The 19,899-nt window shown below is 42.0% G+C and overlaps 2 protein-coding genes across 2 annotated transcripts in view; both read right to left on the bottom strand.

Moving 5' to 3' along the window:
* The window catches only part of kif19 (kinesin family member 19), a 37,409-nt gene extending 22,426 nt beyond the window's left edge, over window positions 1-14,983 (bottom strand). Inside the window, exons 1-2 of the mRNA XM_041962981.1 lie at window positions 14,907-14,983; window positions 13,081-13,161 (exon numbers count right to left, since the gene is read on the bottom strand). Coding sequence (XP_041818915.1) covers window positions 13,081-13,161; window positions 14,907-14,945 — 120 coding nt within the window. The 5' untranslated portion in view covers window positions 14,946-14,983. The remainder of the gene's footprint in view (window positions 1-13,080; window positions 13,162-14,906) is intronic.
* Window positions 14,984-17,491: 2,508 nt separating this feature from the next.
* ttyh2 (tweety family member 2) overlaps window positions 17,492-19,899 on the bottom strand; it is a 60,459-nt gene continuing 58,051 nt past the window's right edge. Inside the window, exon 14 of the mRNA XM_041963274.1 lies at window positions 17,492-18,758. Coding sequence (XP_041819208.1) covers window positions 18,678-18,758 — 81 coding nt within the window. The 3' untranslated portion in view covers window positions 17,492-18,677. The remainder of the gene's footprint in view (window positions 18,759-19,899) is intronic.

The raw sequence follows: 19,899 nt of genomic DNA on the forward strand, positions 1-19,899 counted from the left end.
TCACAAGCCAGCCCGCCCTGGTTGGTTCTCCCTGACTTGCTCCACTATTGTTTGCCAAGTGGCAAACGCTGCCAAGACGGCTAACAAAAGTCAGCAGCCGTGTAGACATCACCCTCTTTAATAGGCATTGGTTTCATTACACCTAAATAATGGCTCAGATCACTGATAAAATGACAAAAGAGCAATTGGAAATCTCAATCATATAAAGGGCCGGCAGTTCACTGCCTGCCGCTGACACACAAAGTCTGATTAGATGTAAAATTAAGTCTTTTCCTGTCTTGTGCCACTAAATTCTCAACTCAGGCTTCACTGTCAGCAGGTAAGACTGAAGAGAAACTGAAGAAAAATCTTGTTAAACATTTTAAGTGAAATTAAGATAAACAGTCACTAGACAGATAAACAGAGAAGCTATAAATAAAGACTAATAAAATCTAGACAAAGAAAGCCAAAGATGGGAGGGAGAGGAGAATCTGAAAGACCACCAGACACTAGAAGGCAGCAGATGGAGAAGGAAATGTCCTTTTCAAACAAAAACATGCAGGCGGGGTGTGAATCAGAGCGATAGTGAGAAAACGTGTCAAACCACCCACACACACTCGTGTCACATTTTATTGCTTGCATCTGTGTCCTGTCTTTATTGCTCTGGTTTCAAGGGCCAAGAGGTTACGCGTTTTTTTTTATCAAGCTCATGCATGCACTTGAGAGATCTAGGGTCACGTACCAGTGTGTCATATCTAAAGTGCATGTCCATCTCTGCATGCTGTTTTTACCCTGAGAAACCATCCTCTCTTAACCCTCATCTCCATGTGACATTTGTTGTTACCATGGAAGCATGTTCCCAATTCTGTTTCAACCGCTTTGGATGAAACTGGGGATCGTCATCAAGGCTTCACCAAGCTTTCATTTTTCATCGAGAAAATATTTAGAATTTTAAAAAGCTTCATCTGGATGCTGATCTGCATGAAAATACAAATGGTTAGTGACATGCCTCGACAAACATTGGATGTGCTCTCATGAAATTTGGTACACATGTTCATGACCTCCTGACGATGAATTGCAATAACTTGGTGATCCCTTTAACGTTTCATTTATTACCACTGTCAGGTCAAAGTTTTAATATCACCAATACTTTGGTGTATAATGAAATGCTTTCGAAACTTCTGATCGGTCTTGGTGGTACTTTGTCTTAAGTGCTAATTAGCAAATGTTAGAGGTTTTTTGTTTGGTAAATGTCATCCCTGTTAAATCTCGGCATCATAACATTGTCAATGTTAGCATGTTAGCATTTAGCTCAATGCACTGCTGTGCTCAATTATTACAGATTATTACAGAGCTGCCAGCATGGCTGTAGACTTGTTAACACAACATGCTAACTGGTAAACACAAAAATGGGACCAAAAACAATAATAAGCATGTATTATATATACACTATACTGGTCAAACCACCCATATATATATATATATATATATATATATATTATACAGAGAGACAGAGAATATTCCACACATATGCAACACATAACAATTAAGATAATAGATAATAAAATAATGTAATAATTTGAGTGACTTTTTCATCTTAACACCACCTACACTAAGTCAGTGTGTGTGTGTGTGTGTGTGTGTGTGTGTGTGTGAGACAGATGGGCTCACTCTGCATTCATTTCACCATTTTCCTTCTCTTATCTTTAGGTTGCACGGTGACATAAACAGAGAGTCGTTTAACAATGACATCTGTGTGCTGCGTGAAGAATACGGCAGAGAACAAAGAGCCAAGGTCACAAAAAGAAAGCAATCAGGTCTAAGCGGTGACCTTAACGGGGCAACCTTTCAAGCTGCTCTTTCAGAAACGCAACCGATGCTCTGGAAAGTCTAACGGGCACAATTGCGGCTGGTCATCTGATAGAAAACCTCAGAGCTGCCCTCTCTGCACCCCGACAATGCTACTGTATATCTCGTTTCAGGGGCGCTCCATGATTGGAGGAGTGTGTTGGATCACAGAGCACCTGATACAGGGTGACTGATAGCAAGCTCTGCTCTCCATTTGAGCTTACATAAGACGTCTGGCGGTGGCAAACGAATTCCTGATTAGCGCAGTCAGACGAGCATCACTGTAATTCCAACACAGACACTCGTATGTGCTCCTGCAGACACACACGGGTCCTCGCAATAGGACTTCCAGGATCTTATGCAATGCAACAAGCGGTCTTGAAAGATCAAGAATCGTATAAAAGAAATCACCTTTCTTTTTTTCTTTCTCTCTACCATCTGTCCATTCTTCCTCCCTTACTGATTACCCTCATCCTGTCTGTTTGGAGGCTTTGTAGCACAGATGTATTATTGGATAGCAAAGGCACAGATGGTTACAAAGGATAAGAGGAACAATACAGCAATTTGTCATCCATGACAGCAAATTAATTGAACTCTCGAATCCCAATTTAGTGTGAAGATGTGGAGGGTGCAGCGTGGCCTTATGTTGCCATTATTAATCTCCCTCTCAACAAGTGTCCATGTGTCAGATGTTATTATGGCAAACAAGTGCAAAAATAGCAAATATTCTTTGATCCAGACCACAACCTAATCACCTCTTCCTTGTTGCTCGGATTCCATTGGTATTTGTAACACATATTATAACTCACAAGCTTTTGAAATAGCAAACTAAAAAAGACTGAACCAAAAGCACAACCTCCTTCACGGTGGTAATTAGGCTGATTACCAGCAAAGCCATTACTTATCTACTTGGTGCCATCACAAACAACAAACATCCAAAGGTACACCAACTGGCAGGACAACTGAGTCGCTGGGTGCCAAGGACTGGCTCAGACTGCTGGCTAATGAAGGTCAGAGGTAGTCTTGAGGCCAGAGGCCGAAGGGCGGCAATAACACACAAAGTAGGACAATCACCAATTACACATACACACTCTATAAAGAATCAAGTTACAGCCCTTTATGGGCCAAAATCTAACCACGGGCTGATTATTTGAGTGCCAGAGGAACAAGTTAAGAGTACAGAGGAAGCTGTACAGCTGTGTCTGTGGCATAAAGGAACGAGGTCAAAGAAGGAAATCTCAGGATTAAAATCAAGTCAAGCGGAAACTCGAAGAGAAGTGTGCCTCTATTCCAGTGCCTACATGTCCTTCATCGAAAAATTCCCATATGCTTGCTACAAAATGAAGTGAGAGAACGTTCCTTTATTAAAACTGTGACAGTGTGACAGTTTAGGACTGCGCTATGTTGATTCGTCTCCTTCTGGTAAACCTAGCTGTGCCTCCACGTTCAAACAATAACGACTGATCAACATCCTGTGATGCTGGAGTCTGCAACGAGTATGAAGGCCCGACAGCTTCAGCAGAGCAGCTGGTGAGTCTGCTGAAACATCTGAATCGGGCTAATTGCTGTCTTTGAATTAAACGTGAGGTTCTAGTTTGGACATGGAAGTCACTATTTTTGATGTTCAGGTGTTTTAAGTCGTGAGAATGCTGTTGCCAGGCGACTGACAGCAAAAAAAATGGTACATTTTTGCATTTCAACAAAAGAGAGAGTTTGTCTTTTGGAAAGTGAATATGTACCATCCATATCAGATGAACAATTTTTGCCAAATTATAACAGAACAGACTGACCACTGTCATACCGCTTCTAGTACTTTGAATGGAAATGGAAAATAAACCCAACATCTCATGCTTAGGGTTTCTTTTTCTATTGTAATTATTATACATTAACATGATTATCAGGATTTACTGTATTATAATAGCACAGCTCTCCTGTGTCGGGCATAATGGATTAAAAAATGGCAGAAAAAAGGCAGCAAGAACATTTGGTAAGCAATGTCCTTTGGGGGATCTTTTCAGAAGCAGGCAGCAGCAAACTCTGCAGGGTACTTTTAGTACTGTGTCAAGTTAACTTCACACCCATATCCACAGGTAATGACATCAGAAATAGCAGAATGGTGCTGAACAACATGCTATTTTCAGGCATTTTAGTCCATTTTGCTTCCATCAGACATTACACAACATTGTGTGAAACACAAAAGCAGCCATTACTGTTTTCAAGTGGCTTCAAGTCTTTTCAGGCCACAGCACACAATGAATTTTCCATAGGGTTATACACTGATTTATTAGAACTGCAAACCACTGTAAAAATGAGTGCATACTGTATACTATTAGTATGTATATGTACCCACCCCTGACCCCCATTGGCACCATTTAAAGTATATCGAATTAGCTATATGCATTTCCTGTTTGCAGTGTACCCTTGCATGCATAGACGCCTGTATTACTTTGATACTAAAAAAACTTGACAATTATATTCAATTAAAAACAAAAATGTGATAATTGATAGTTCTGGATTCTGGAAGTTTAAGGAGGATGAGGAGTTACCAGAGGTGGCACTTTTGTCACAATATTTCTGGATGCAAAACCAAAGAACAAAATAAGCCTGCTCATCCAAACATGACTCATATTAGCTTTCCAAATATGACTCAGCTCTTTCTGATGTGCCTTACTGTGGATAAGGTAGGGTTGGGCAACACCACTGCCGAGGTACCGCGCGCAACCGTTCCCAGTCTCATGGATGAGCTTTACCAGACAAACAACATGTTGTTATGACTGGGCTATTACACAGAAAATACCCTTAGAGACTTACTCCCTGTAGTTCCTTAAAACCCGGGACATATGGGAGATGTTTTCTTGGTAAACACCCTACAATCTCTCGCTGCCAACCTGTCTGTCCTCAGTGCCACCTCTTCTCTCTGTCCTGATTTTGCCTCAACCTGATTTTGTCCACCTGTTGCTCTTCCGACTCACCACACTCTCAGTACGTTGCTTTTTTCTCATTCAGTTCAATTTGTCAGCGTCATACTGTAAGTGGATTTTGAGAGGTTGTTGACACGTTGTGCTATTTGGTTGTTGTGAGAATCAACTTGTGGCCTATTAGCTATGTTACAATGGACCAATCCCTGCCTGTCTTTCTGGCCAGGAGCCCAATAAAGACGGCACATGGTTGGCCCTACGGCTGGCCTGCACTTCCTGCTTGTGTAAGAGGTATCAGTTGGCCAGGGAGCAAGCAGGGAACATCGTTCTCCTGATTCAGTTACACTGAACAGAGCACACACATGCACAGACAACTGCTCATACACAGCGCCAAAGGATGCTACTCTCCTCTAGGGATTAGGGGGGTGCCATATCTCATCTGATTTTATCACTACCAGCTCTGTGGTGGAGGAGTTAGCTGGAAAAGGGGAGAAATGACACCAGTGTCAAAGTGGTTTGGTTACAAAAGACCAGATGGATAATTAACCCAGTTGAGTACAAAAGGGAGCCAAAAAATCCTGCGAGGAGAGCTCATCGTCTATTGTGAGTTCTAGGCCAAAAATATTGTCCAGCATTTTGTCATATCATCAAGAATATCTTTATCGCAGCAATACCCTGAAATTATTTTAGGGCTAACTCTGCTCTTATTGAAATGGAGAGATGTCATGCAAATGTTCATGTAAACTGTGACATATACAGTAATTAGTGGACAAGGTAATGATAAGAGCCCTTTGGGTAGTTGCTTCCTTGTCATCGCCCCCCCCTGTGGACTGAAGAGTGACTCAGAAGACGCTGCAGGACACATTATTATGAAACAGCTTGATTGTATAACACTGTTTTTTAATCAAACTGCATAATGAACTCATTGTGATTCCTGGTCCTTACAGCAAAGACCTTGCTGTACCCCCAGCGGGGTTAGTCAGTGGCAACATGTGTGCTTGCTGGAGTGCTGAAGCGGTTCAGAAGAACTAACAGTAAGGCCACTCCAGCGCCTAGTCTCCTTCAGAGGCCGCTTGTGGTGAGCTGCCACGCCCTGCGCTCTCATTTAGATCTGGAGTGGAAGAGTGGGGAGGACCTTGAGAGGGATCGCAGACAGCTCACACACTCACACACACACACACACACACACACAGACCCACCCACAATAGCCCTTGTTGTAGAAGAGGCTCGAAGGAATCAGGATCAGAGGAATCAGAGAGAGTGTCACAAGCCAAGAAGGAGTCAGAGAAATGTGGAAAGTGAAGATTATCCACTTCCTGGGGTCAGAGAGTCTATTTGTGTTGACATATTAACCTAGTTTTGCATAAAAGTAGGACTACCTTGAGTGTTAAACCCAAAATAAACTCCTCTGTGCTTCTAGGTCATTTCTGTGTCTCTTTGTTGTGTCACTAATACCGTTTCAGGTTCAGGTCTCTGTTCTGGCTCTGTCTCTGTGTATGGAGGCTAAATCCTCACAGCTAAAAAGGACATGGCTGTTTGTAGTTCCTTTCCCTCTCTTGTCTGACCGTGAAGCTATTCAAACACTCTGCCTCGTAAAAAAACACTCTGCATGGAAAAAGTGTGCCCCTTTTCCATGTTTTCCCCTAGATTTTTAAATGGGCTCTTACGCTAATGGACGGTGGTACAGGGAGAACATTTTAGCCGAGTGTGGGGGAACATCAATGCCGGGTTACAGGAGTTTTAAAATCCGATTCTGAAATGGCACTGCAGGGGAAACTTCACAGATGTTCTTGCCGCTAATCTCAAACCTGCACACACTGCAAGATTTGAAAATAATAGCGCATCACGCACTATAGGATATCATTAAGATTATCGTGCCAGAGGGAGCAATGCACCGCCTCACGCGATCTCTCCCATGTGTCGTCATTGAGAAGCAGATGTAAACAAAATGGTGCAACAGCTTGATGTAGTAATGCTTCGCAGTGAGAAAAAAAAAAAAAGCAGAAGGCTCAGGAGACACAGTCACCACAGGAGGGGAGATTTTAACTGTCAGTTTTAATATCTGTCAACAGACATAGGCTAGCTAACGTTAGTCTGAACGGGTAGAATGTTTATTGTTGCTTGGCAACACCGTCAGCTGCTCCTGGACGTTTTCCTTATTGGCTACTGTAGTCCAGCTTGGAAAGTGGTGACGTAATCATCCAGATTTTTACTCCTACATATCAAACTTGTTTGAAATTATCAGGGCGTCTTCCGTGAGTCTGTAACCAATTCGGGAGATTTAAGACTGGATCTCACTCCTCACATTACCAGATCTCCACTGACCAAGGTCCCAGACCAGATTTATCCTCCGACTGTTGGGAGGGTTGAATCAGGGATAAATCCTGTTGTTTTAATGCAAATATTGAGCACTTCTGATGCATGATACTCACTCTCCTTCACTCTCAGGCCAGCTGTAAGCTTTCTCCAAATTAAATCAAATTTGCTGTGTTTGCACAAGGAAACAGGCACATTTTTGATTAAAACATTTCCTGTAGTCTGGTTTTGATGTGGCTACCTCAACGCTTCTGCCTGACAAAACTCACGTTTGTTCTGTGTTCGACAACAGTTTGAACATCTTAAATTCGACTTTGTTTGGGGAACAATGCCTTTCTCTTTCAAAGTAGTTTGTTTTCTAGCGCGGGCTGAGTTTTTCTGTACTGCTGCGCAGCCTTTAAGGTGAAGGCAACTTGAGTCTCCTTTCACTGACAGATGTGTGTAGAGGGTGACGGTAACTCGATGCTGAGCACCTGAGGTGAGGTGCTTTGTGCTCCACAAAAGCAGAAAATTTGCCAATTCATGGTATACTGTAATCAAGTAGACTTGTCCTTGGAGCAGGCTGAATGTGGCTTATTGTTTCAGGAGGACTTGACCTTTACGAAGGAACTGAGAGGCAAAATGGTGCATTTTTGTTAGCCCACTGTCTGACATTCTCTCTCTCAGGGGTCAGAATTAACCACCTGGCTCAGAGTTTTTTTCTTTTCAGGTAAACACACAAATGAATACATGGTAGTAAAGTCTCTGCTCCTCTTGTTGTTATGAAGAAGGGCTTTCAAGTCCTCCCTCCACTTGCACACAACAGCATACTCAAAGACGACCCAGAAACGCCACCATCGAGGCTTTGTGTGATACATTTATCACAGTCCACCTCCAGTTGAACTGACAAGGCTGCCAACAATCGAGTCGAGCAAATGTTCCATCAAAGAATGTATTTATAACAGCCCATTCATCCGCCGACATGAAAACTACAAACAAAAAGGGGCCTTCTTCCCCTGCTGCTTTTCCCCGTTCTGCCATATGGAGGACTGCACTACCGAGGACCAGGAATAAAAAAAAACAAAAACAAACAATGGCCCTGACCTTGTCTAGGTGTCTCCATGGAGACAAGGCCTCACTATAAAGCACGCCCCGCTGTGTGCTCCTGACAGGCCAGCCCTGCCAAAGACATGCTCAACAAGTTCGAGGGCTAAGTAAGACACATCCTGCAGGGTGAAAGCTCTCACTTCTGCTAATAAGATATTTACATCCATGTGTGTATGACTGCCTTTACAAACATTTTTTATTACTGTACTGACCAGATCGCCACTGCCAAGACCTAAAAACTGTTTTAGAATAAGAAACCTAAGATCTGTGTGAATGTATTAAACATGCAATCAGGAATTAAGAGTATTCTGTAGTGTCTAGCTAAGTTTGATCAATTATCCTGTCTGAAGTATGTTTTAAATTCCTAACACATGTATGTAAAAGGCCACAACAGTTCCTTTGTAAGTAAACAGTATTGAGATGCATCAGTCCTCTCAGTTGTCTCATTCATGAGGTTGAGCGACCATCTTTATCCCTACGGATATAAACATAGCATTCCCGTTATCCCTCTTAAGGAGGGATGATATCACCCCTCTCAGGCTTTTACTCCAACGTGGGTTGAGAAATCCTGTTCGTCCAAGGCTCGCCTCAGGTCAGTTGAGAAGGTAAACACCAACAACAACCTCGTCATGATACTGTACTGATTCAACCGAGCTCGGTGATATTTGCATTTTGAAGTAAAATCATTTTTTGATAGGAGTGAACTGGGCTCAGTCTGTTCTGAATAGCCATGACACACAAACAGAATAAGTAAGAGCATCCTGGACTCAAGGAGCTACCATAAGCAACATTTCGTTCATAAGTGTAAAAAACACTGATGATTGTAAATCAGGCATAGCTTGTAGAGGTATTAAATAGCTATATTTGAATATTTTGGCTCTACAAAAACACAAATTTAGTATAAAGCACCTACAAAAATCTTCAAACCAGCCAGCATGCCGGCACATTCAAAGATGCTTTAACAAACAGCCAAAAACTAGTTTCACTGCAACTAATGACCAAAACTGCCTTTTCTTCTTCACACCATTCAGAATTGCCTGTTTCTATTCTACAGATAGATTTGTGACAGCCATTTCAAATCAGTATCTGATCTCCACAGGTGCTCGTGTCCTATAACAATTTAAGGTGTCTGCCGTGTTCACTGTCCTCAGTGTCCCAGACAACACTTCGTTGGGCCGGCTTCCTAATTTTCCCAAGCATGGTAGGTAAGAAGCCCGCCAGAACACGGCGTTTCCTGCGCACATGAAGGCGTTATTATGCGACGCTCATCTCAAATTATTATTCAGCTTTCCTTCTTTATGTAACACACATCAGCTTCCAAATTCCACAGGAGTCATGCTTTCATACTTAGACAACTAGATCTTGCATGCAGTTTCAGATAAAAGCCATGCCAATATTTAGAGAGCAGAGCAGCGAATGGCCGATGTATATAATGGCAAACATTTCATTTATCTCATCACACTGAAAATAAAAAATGTGCATTATCTCTGACATGTCTGCATTCCCTTTTTTGTTTAATTGGCTTCATGAGTACAGGCATCGGCCAACATCAAATCATCTAAATAATTGCAGATATTGGCCCTTACAGCATTGGCCCCATTAATTGGCTGACAGATGAATCAGTCTACTGCTAGTCACATTATTATGACCGCGACTCAGTAAAAATAGTTCAATCTGACCCATTTCATATCTCATTCATAAATCCACTTCACTACAACTCTGACCTGTGTACTACTCCCTCAAGGACAAGAAAAGCCCATTGAGCGTAACAGGCAACAGGTGGTCTATGAAAGGCAGCGGCTGGATCCCCTGTGAGTGGGGGAAGAGTAAAGCCAGAGAGAGAGAGAGAGAGAGAGAGCAGGTGGCAGAAGGCTTAACCTGAGCTAAAACCCATCCAATGCGCTCATCTCCGCAGGCTCAGCTCAGCCTCGAGTTGTCTGCTTTCTGCCACATTCCGGGTACTCCCACCCGAGTCAGCCTCCAGCGCCCTGCTAATCTGTCTGAGTACTACGTCTTGGCCATATGGTCTTCGCCTGTCTGTCTGCCTCGCTGACAAAGTAATCAGTTTGTTTTTATCTGTACATATGTATATGTAGGAACATGTCTGCATGTATTCATGTGTGGCCTGTGTGATGACTGAGGCGCGAGTGACAGATAAACACATTCAGCCATCATGCGGTCGAGAATCTAAAAACATCCCCGTGTTGTTGCGACCTTCCTCACTACATCCAGTCCATCCATGTCAGGGCAGCCCAGGTGAGCTTCAGACACAGGTAAACAGCAGATTCCCACAATCCCACTGTCTCAATAACATGTGTGTATTGTACAGTAAACCCTGCTAATCCTTTGCCGTGAACGTGCCTGAGCGAACCTGATATAACCTCACACAGGCCATTCGACATATCTGTCACTTTTTCCCCTCACAGACATAACACAGTGTGAACTGTCCCATACAGGAACATCAACACGCTGCAGGTAAAGCTGAACAGGAGACACACAAAACATTTTTTCTAGCTGAGTTTGGTTGAGGTGGTGTCATTAACAAAGCCTTGTTAGGCTGGCTGTGTCAGCACCATATCTACCTGCCTACTGCTATGCTCTAATCCCCTGTGCCCAAGCCTATTTTAATGATGTCATGGCAGGCAGAAGTGCTGATGTTGTCTACAAGACTTGGTGTAATTGAATTGCTTCTTAGAAGACAGACAAACAAGTCCGGTCTCAACGCTGCGGATTATCTGTTTCTATAAGTGTTCTCTCGTGAAATCCCTCGGCAGCATGAACAACACTACTAATCACATCCTCGCATGAATATAATCTTTCCCTCCAGCACTGGTCAAGTCTGAGTCACTGTGTCAGCTGTTGCTATGCTGTCTGACTTCTCGCATGCTCAAGAAAGGCTGCCCACCACCAGCATGCCCACTACTGCCTCAATCAGCCCACACAGAGCGATGAGACACCTCAGCAGGTTCCCAGTCACGATGCTCATTATCATTAGCACTATGATCATCATCATCACACACTCTCCGCTGGTGCTGCTAAATGGTCTCCAAGAGGGACCGGCTCAAAAGCTACGGCTGCCGGTAAACATGGTCCTCGTGGAGCTCATGCTTGTCCTTCTCAGGTGGGAGGTCACATGGTTACATCATTACACGAACGCAGAGTGGTTGAGCTCCAAGAACAGGATCCTCTGACGGGAAAATGCGTCTGTTGTGTGATAGAAATCCAAATCCAGCTATATATTTTTTATTGCTAGAATAAATAAAAACAAAATCCATGTCTCTGGTGTAATTTACGTGTATATCTATATGAAGACTGGCCCTCTGCTGTGGTGCACAACTGTTGCCATCATAGCCAATCTACACCCAGTTCATTCAGAAACACTCCTGTCCTGGTTTACTCTAATGGAAAGTACAATTAGCATAATGGCTCCATTCAGAGCAGTTTACTTGCCAAATAAATCAGAAAACCATTTGAAATCAGAAAAAAAACAAAACAAGACACAAGTGGGAACAGAGTGAACAGAGCCAGGCATAATGATGTCAGCATTATCTATTTTCAAATGTCCACATAATAGATGACGAAATATTAGATGATGAAATATTCAGTATGTTAAATATCTGCTCATAAAACAACTAACGATTATGTTCATTATTGATCAATCGACTGTCTATTTTCTTGATTAATCAATTAACTGTTTGGTCTACAGAATGGCAACACATCGCAAAAATACCCATCTAAACTGAAAACGGATTAATTATCAAAATAGTTGCTGATTCACTGTTTGTTTATCAACTTAGCGTTTCAGCTGTAAGATAAAGTTTCATTGTGTAACATATGGGTGGAATTTCAGCTAGCAATGGTAGTTAGCAGTAGCAACAGACATTAGCAACAGTAAGCAGTAAACAGCAATTTAATAATATATGAGTGAAGTCTGGTGTGGAGATTGTTGTGTTTTAGCTAGCAATGCGCTGAGGGACCAAAGCCAATGAAACTAAGCGAGCAGCAGCAGTCAGTCATCATCCAGCTGGAATGGGGCAGTTGTTTCAGTGGAACCGTGACGTCGTAACACTGACATTTTCTGAGGTGGCTTTCGAACTGTGAAAATCTCATACCGTTGCAGCTCTAGTTGGTGCACGTGGTGCCAATAATGCCTTTGAAGCATGTCAATTTCAAAAGGTTTTCAAGACTGATGTGACAAAACTTCTGACAGAGGTGCATTGTGGGTAAGGTAGATGCCTATTTTTGACTAGGAAGAAGAATGCGTGGAATAAAAAAGGCACATCTGCTGCATCGGTTTTGTTCTTTTCATAGAAGTGATACAGAAGTGAAATGCTAAAATTGGTGGAGGACTCTTTTAAAAGCTTAACTGACTGATTATAAAGGTTACATGAATCCATAACAGAAATAATCACTACTTATTGCCCTGTTTGTATCTCTTTGTCATTCAAATCAGACACAGTAATAGATTGAGCAACCATCAGCACGAACGTTAGAGGTGTTTCAGTGCTCTGCAACTGTTGATGTCCAATTAAATCCCAGTTATTCACTGTGGCGAAGCTTTCAGCCCTGTGCTTCTGAAAGAATTTCAGCTTTTCTATTAGCTGTTAGAAAGGTCGCTCTCTTTGCTACGGGTCTGAGTCATCCAGCATTCATTTAAAAATGAAATGTGACATTTGAGCTTTATAAACAAGTTGGTTTTTGAAAAGAGATGTTGGCTTTTTCCGAGGTCCCTGAAGATATCGTGTCATGTGTGCGGCCTCACGACAGGCAGGAAGAGGACTCTGAAACAGAGACAACAGCCGTCTCCCACACCAGCACACACACGCTGACCCCGTCACTCGCCCACATGCATGCATACTGCATGTGCACAGAGGTAAACAGGTTACTGACACACACAGGCACACGGCGGTAGAGTGAAGGCTGGCCATCTCACCTGGTCGTCCACTCTGTGGGCCACGATCGTAGCCGCCTCCTCCTTCTCGGCATCGCTGAGGGGTCGGATCCTCAAAGCAACCTGCAGCAAAAAAACAGTGAATTTAGTTGTCTCTGAATTTAATCAACGCAGAGATATTCAATTTACTGAAATGACAGGTGAAAAAATGAAATGAACTCTGCCTTGATGGGAAGGAACGACACTGACGGCACACAAGTACTCATGATTCAAATTTGTTCTTACTTATAAAGGATGTACTGATGCAGCTGCCTTCTATTTTGACCATTAAAAAAAGGAAATGACTCGAGAGTTCAATTCATTCAATACAAAAATTGCATGAGTAATCTTTTAAATGTGAAGCACAGGATATAAGATTTTTTTTTTCTTTTCAACCAGATAATAAAGAACGCTCACATATAGAAGGTCCTCATCTTAAACTGAACCCTGCATGAATTTCATGTTTGTTTTCTCTCTAGTTTCCAGCCCCACAGACCACGCACATACATGTCGGCTAAACTGGAAACTCAGAATTGTCTGTAAATATGAGTATAAATGTGTTTGGCTGCCTGTGTGTGTGTTAGCTATGCGACAGACTGGTGACAGGTCTAGACTGCAACATGCCTCCTGCCCAGTGCATGATGGCATAGGTTATTACTGCCAGCGCTTGAATGTGATAGAAAACAGATTGACGGCGAAACACACCTGTAGCATCAGAAGGTTAATTAGCCTTCCCTTATGAATACTGGATAGCATTTGGCAGACACATAACCACTAATTGAGTGGAACGTCATATTATTACATGAATACACTGCCATGCTTTCTCCACCTGCGTGATTTCTTTCCATGAAAACATTCAGAGATCAGAAGAAAAGCTTCTGACGGGTGTAAAATGGGATAAAACAGACGACAACAATCACAGCAGCACACCACAGGTATATGCAATTAGAACAACTGTTAAAAACCATGTTAAATGTGATACCTGTTTGGGCTTTTTGCACTGTCTATAATAATAATAATAATCACATATCACTCTTCCAACAAAGGGGAATAATAAGCTACTCTCTCTGTCAGCACCCTGCAGAAAGTGTATTACACGGTGGACAAGAGAGAGGCCAGGCAACTGAAACAGCCACTTCAATTATTCAGATATACTGTAGGCTGCAGAACACAGTGCAGGTAGTGTCGGGCTGGGAAATCCAACATGTAACTCCAACAATGCGCTCTAAAAAGAAACATCTAGTTACTTAAAAACAAACAAACCAAAAAATATGCTTCATTAGGAAGACCTGCACGATCTAATGCAACTGTTCTGCCATTAATACGTCTTTTATGATGCTTATAATGTTGAGGTTTAATTTTGATGTCATACAAGTGCTAATTAAATAATTTGTTCTAGGATTGAGGTCACAGTGGCTGTATCGCGCTGCAATTAAAGGTGTTCCTAATTTTCTGAGTAAACAGGAAGCAATTCAAAAACACCTGTGAATATCATGTAGTTCAGCACAGCACCTTTAACAATGATCTCAATAATACATGTATGATTGAAATCACAATGTCAACAAAAACTGAACATTACATCATAAAAGTAGACTTTATGGCAGAACAGCTGTATTAGATTACATTAGATTGTACTGGTGGACCTATTAAAGTGGCCAGTGAGTGTACAATCAGCAGATTTCTGGGTTTGTTTCTGTCTTGTATGGTTATTGATTCTAACAACAGATTGAGCAAAGGGAGAACTAACTTGATTGATAATAATGTCTAATCTCCTGCCTACCCGAGAATGAAAACCCCCATTTAAAAGGCAGTCTGTAGTTTGGACTCACAGTTAGTTGGTGGTCCTTGGAGTCCCCCGTGTCCTTCATGGTCACTTTCGGTCCGAGTGAAGGATAAGGAGCGTCAACAACAGACGGGACACTGGACCATCCTCCTCACCGTCGGTACCTGCATGTCACCTCTTCTAAAAACACCTGCAGCCCTTTGGCTCATATACTTAGAGACCAGTGGATGTAACAGTTAGCTAACAGCTCCGCCGGTCTCCTCGGGATAATACCGGCAGCTACCGCCGAGACAAACACTTAACGACCTCCGTGTTACTGTCAGCCGAGTCCCAGCTAACGTTGGTCTGTCCGCGTCCTCCAAAGTGCGTCGACGCTCCGCCGCTCGTCCGGTTTCCTCTCGGAGAACAATTCAAGCGCTGCGGAGAGACAGGTGGGTTAACAACAGCGGCAGCCCACCTGCTACCTTCACTTCCCGGTCTGTCCGCGCGTCTCTGCGCTGCCCTGCTGCCGCTCGGGGATTCTGTGTGTGTGTGAGAGAGAGAGTGTGTGTGCGTGCGCGCGCGTGCGCACACGTTGTCCTTGGAGACCCGCGAGGCACCAGTGTTGTCAGTTATCAAGCTAGCAGTTACAGTACAAACTAGCTACAGTACCAGTTAGCGAAACAATGCTAACTTACTTCTTAAAAATAAAAAACTCGCGTTTCTCGTCTTTTTTATTTCATGTTTTAGAAAGTTAAAGGACAAGGAAAAAATCATTTTAACCTGATTTAATCTGTTTTTTTTTCTTGTGTGAGTATCTTTCATTTATTATTTATCATTCACAAATGCAAATATAACTAGCTTTATATACAGTAGCTGACTACATGTTCAAAGTCGACATTTTGTTTTCTATCTTTTAACCTTCCACAGAGGTGCAACCCAATTTTCAAAAAAGTTCGTACTTAAAATGTTATTTAGATCTAATTTAAAACAGAATGCAATCACTAGTGAGTTAACTGTTTTACCGACATGTGTTCACAAAGCGGCGAGCCTCGCTCCATCCTCGCATGTGAACGGCTGAGCCTTTCCAGGATGCTCCTTTCATACCCAATCATGATACTGTCACCTGTTACCAATCAACCTGTTTACCTGTGGAATGTTCCAAACAGGTATTTTTGGATGATTCCACAACTTTTCCAGTCTTTTTTTTGCTCCTGTCCCAACTTCTTTGAAATGTGTCAAAGTCAGAATAAGCACATATTTACAAAAATCAGTGAAGTCGATGAGGGAAATATCAAATATACTGTCTCTCCACTGTTTTCAATTGTCAAAGAAGGATTAGCAAATAAGCACACTCTGATTTTTTTATGTTTTACACAGCGTCCCGACTTGTACTCTAAAATATTGTGGTATTCAGCCTTCTGCTCTTTCTGCAGGAGTTAATCCAGCGTCCACTGAGCAGCACTTTATGTAAGACTATGCTGACACCTGCTGGAAGAATGAAAAACGACCTTCTGCTGTGCCTGCAGTCTCAACAACTTGTTGGCCACAAAGTCACAGAGATTATCAAACAGAAACAAACTCACAGAGACTGAAGTGTTCACAGCTTTTGATACAGAACGGAACAACAACCACAAAAACAACTCAAAAAAGTAGGAAAAACTATTCAATATATGGTATATTTAAAGAAAAAACCCTGCAAACTCACAAGTGTTGAGGGTTTCTATGTGCTTTGATGGTCAAAAAGCCATTTTGTTACTGAGGCTTGTTTGAAGTGGTGTGCATAAAGTGTGGTGTGCTCACACTTATTTCAATAAATCAGATGAAATCCCCTCCAGATGTGTTTTAAGACAAAATAAACCCCACTCTGCTGTGAACAATACTGAGTCTTTGCCATGGTTTCAATGCAATAAACACTCAGTTACTGAGTTAACATTTCCTAAAATTACATCTACATCTTCTCTCTCATCAATTACAGTTTATCTAGAATCTATGAATATCTCTTTGCATATTCAGGTGAATATGAAAACAGTCTTCTAGCAACAAACTGCACAGTGAAGCTCAAACGTGTGAGGAAAATGACAATAGGCAAAATACACTTTTGACTTGAGGGGGAACCTTAAATTATCATAAATTTAAATGATTAGATGAGAACATCAGTTCCATCATACCAAAATACTCAGTAATGTCAAATATGGCGGCATGTGAGCAGTCAGATAACATAAATTAAAGACGTTGTAAAATAGGCACTTTTGGGAATTTAAGTAAAATCAAATTATCAGTTTTAACTCAAATTATGGAAAAACAGTACTTAAGTAAATTTACTTTAAATTTACCACCGCTGCCAGGCAACCAGCAGCAGCATTTTTGACTCATAAATGGTCAATGCTTGATTGATCAAATGTCACGGCAGCTATAATCAGTGCAGCCAAAGTTAATCAGTAATCAAGCCAAGGTGCTCTTAATGCAGCTGCATCCATTTATTTTTCACTTACGAGCTAATATGACTCTTTAAAAGACCAAATTCTTATCTTAGCGGTCTGAGTTTCAGTATGTAACATGCAGCATTTTTACAAACGTAAGTCGAGGGAGTTGCACCCAAAGTGACATGAACACGCAACAACAACAAAGTGAGGACACGACAAGTTGTACTCAAAACTGATTTATTCAACTCACAGTTAGACCCTGAAGTTTAAAGGTCGCACACGAAATTAAGCACCACTCTCAGTGCCTGTACAATGTAACATGCTGAAAGAAATGACACTTAAGAAAAATAATTAATAAACCAAACTGCATGTATTAAATCCCTACAGAAAATCATGGTTAGTCAGTACAAACATGTATCGTTTGGGTGGTTTGGATTGATGAAAATAATTACCTGAATATTCTCATTAATCGTGGTTAGAGCAGCACAGCTTCCCAAGTTATGACAGAAACTACAACTTTTTTTTTGTATTAGCTGGATTCGATAGGCAGAGAACATGAATGAATGGCCCTTTACAAAATACAAAAAAAAAAAAAAGTGATCTATGTGACACACAGGACTAGAAAAAATATATAAAAATGGCACATTGTTTAAACAAAATAAACCACATCAGAATGAGACAGCAGTCTGTTACTGTACAGTTTATATACAGAAGCTGTGGTCTCGAGGTCGTCTCGTCTCCAGGAGCTTTAGAAACACGAAGCTTCACTTGCAGGCTTGTCTGTGTGTGAACGTAAATAAATTAGACCTCAACAATACCTCCTGATGTGTGCTGCCATTGCTGGGTTTGTGCCTCACAAATATCAAGCATGACGCACAACACACAGAAAATCAGCTGTCATGATCAGACGTTTCTCTTTGGAGACCTGAATGTAAGTTTTCGGATCATTTTAAATGATCTTTTTTTTTCTGTCAACATTGTGAACATGTTTTTATGCTTTACTGCAGCGAGATATGAATCCTCAAAATTGCTCCTGTCACCTGTTTTCATCAAAGTTCTTCTTAAAGACAGTGAAATCTTTTTTTTAAATTCAACACAATGTATTAAGAGCAGGTTAAGTCTGACAGCATGTGGCAGAAATACTTAGAAAGTTCCCCCACAGATGGCAGAAAAGTGTAATTAATCATTTATGAGCGTACGACACGGGGAGAACAGTACAGATGTGGTTCCATCGTCCTGAGACTGCACAGACTGGAGTCCCGGACTAACGACATGTTACACACTGTCCTCTGTGATGCTTGGAATAGCCACACACTCTTTGTCTGATGAGCGTGTGTGTGTGTGTGTGTGTGTGAGTGTGTTTGTGCGTGTGTGTGTGAGTGCCGCTTCCCTCCTCAGACACATAAAGAAGTCTATGCTTGGAAGTCGTTCCCAAACTGTCTTCTCTGTTCCTCGGTCATGGACAGATAGGTGGCCCTCATGCTGGGGGAGTACTGCGGAGGAAAGGTGAACACACAGAGCATTACAGGCCCATCCTGTGAGCTGCAGGTGAGGTTTCACAGGTGCGGTACTGAGCCTTATCATCAAATAGAAAGAAAGCAAAAGGCCATGGGGTTTAAAGGAATAGTCCACGTGTGGGATTATAAGGTGGCTCTTGAAAGTTTGAAGCTCGGCAGAGGACGGCAGCTGTAGATTCACAGAAGTTACAATCAATTCCAGCAGCAACCCAGACTACGGCAGCGTCTTCGTTTCACCAATAAATCACCGATTATGCAACATGAAATATGCTTATTGGCTTTCATGCTGAGAATTAGATAATAAGATTGATACCACTATCACAATCAATGTGTTCAATATGGAGCTGGACCCAGTAGTAGACGGTCAGGATGGGATGGAATGGAAGCTTGTGTGCTCCTGGCTAAGAAATCGCTCGTAATCCCAGTAAAACAACAACTTGTCGTTTTTATACTTTTGTTTTTGTACGGATTAAACGAACCAGATATAAAATGTGAATACGTGAGCTTTAAATGTGCAGTAGGGCAGATTTTGTTGCCCTTGAACAGAGCCAGGTTAACTGTTTCCCCCTGTTTCCAATCGCTATGCTAACATAAGCTAGCTTCTAGCTCCATGTTCAAAGGAGCGCAGTATCAGTCTCCTCATCTAACTCTCGGCAGGAAACCGAAAAAGCATATTTCTTTGATATTTCCTGTCATTTTAGATCCTGCACACATGCTCTTCCCTCATCAGCTCACCATGTATTTACACCTGCCCTTTACTCCCAGTGCTACACTACATGCGTTCTATCCTTTTCTGTCTTACTGCCTGCCTGATCACACCCACATGGACTTGTTTGCTTGTTCCGACTGAATACCTGCTTCTGGATACCTTTTACTGTAATCACAAGTTCAATGGCGGAGAGGTGGATGACGCTGCAGGAGTGGTTTAAGAAGTTTCTTTGAAAAGAAGTTTTGATGCATTTTCACATGTCTCTGGATCACAATAGGAATCCATTGTAAGTGCTGTGAATCCAGGCTGACAGCTTCCCACAAAAGGTAAGGCACAAACTTTAAAGAGCTACCATCAAGCCCACAGGTGCTGAGTGTTTTATTCTCAAAGATTTGATTTTCTGGGGCG

This window comes from Chelmon rostratus, chromosome 21, assembly GCF_017976325.1.
Source record: "Chelmon rostratus isolate fCheRos1 chromosome 21, fCheRos1.pri, whole genome shotgun sequence".
NCBI classification, from domain to species: Eukaryota; Metazoa; Chordata; class Actinopteri; order Chaetodontiformes; family Chaetodontidae; genus Chelmon; species Chelmon rostratus.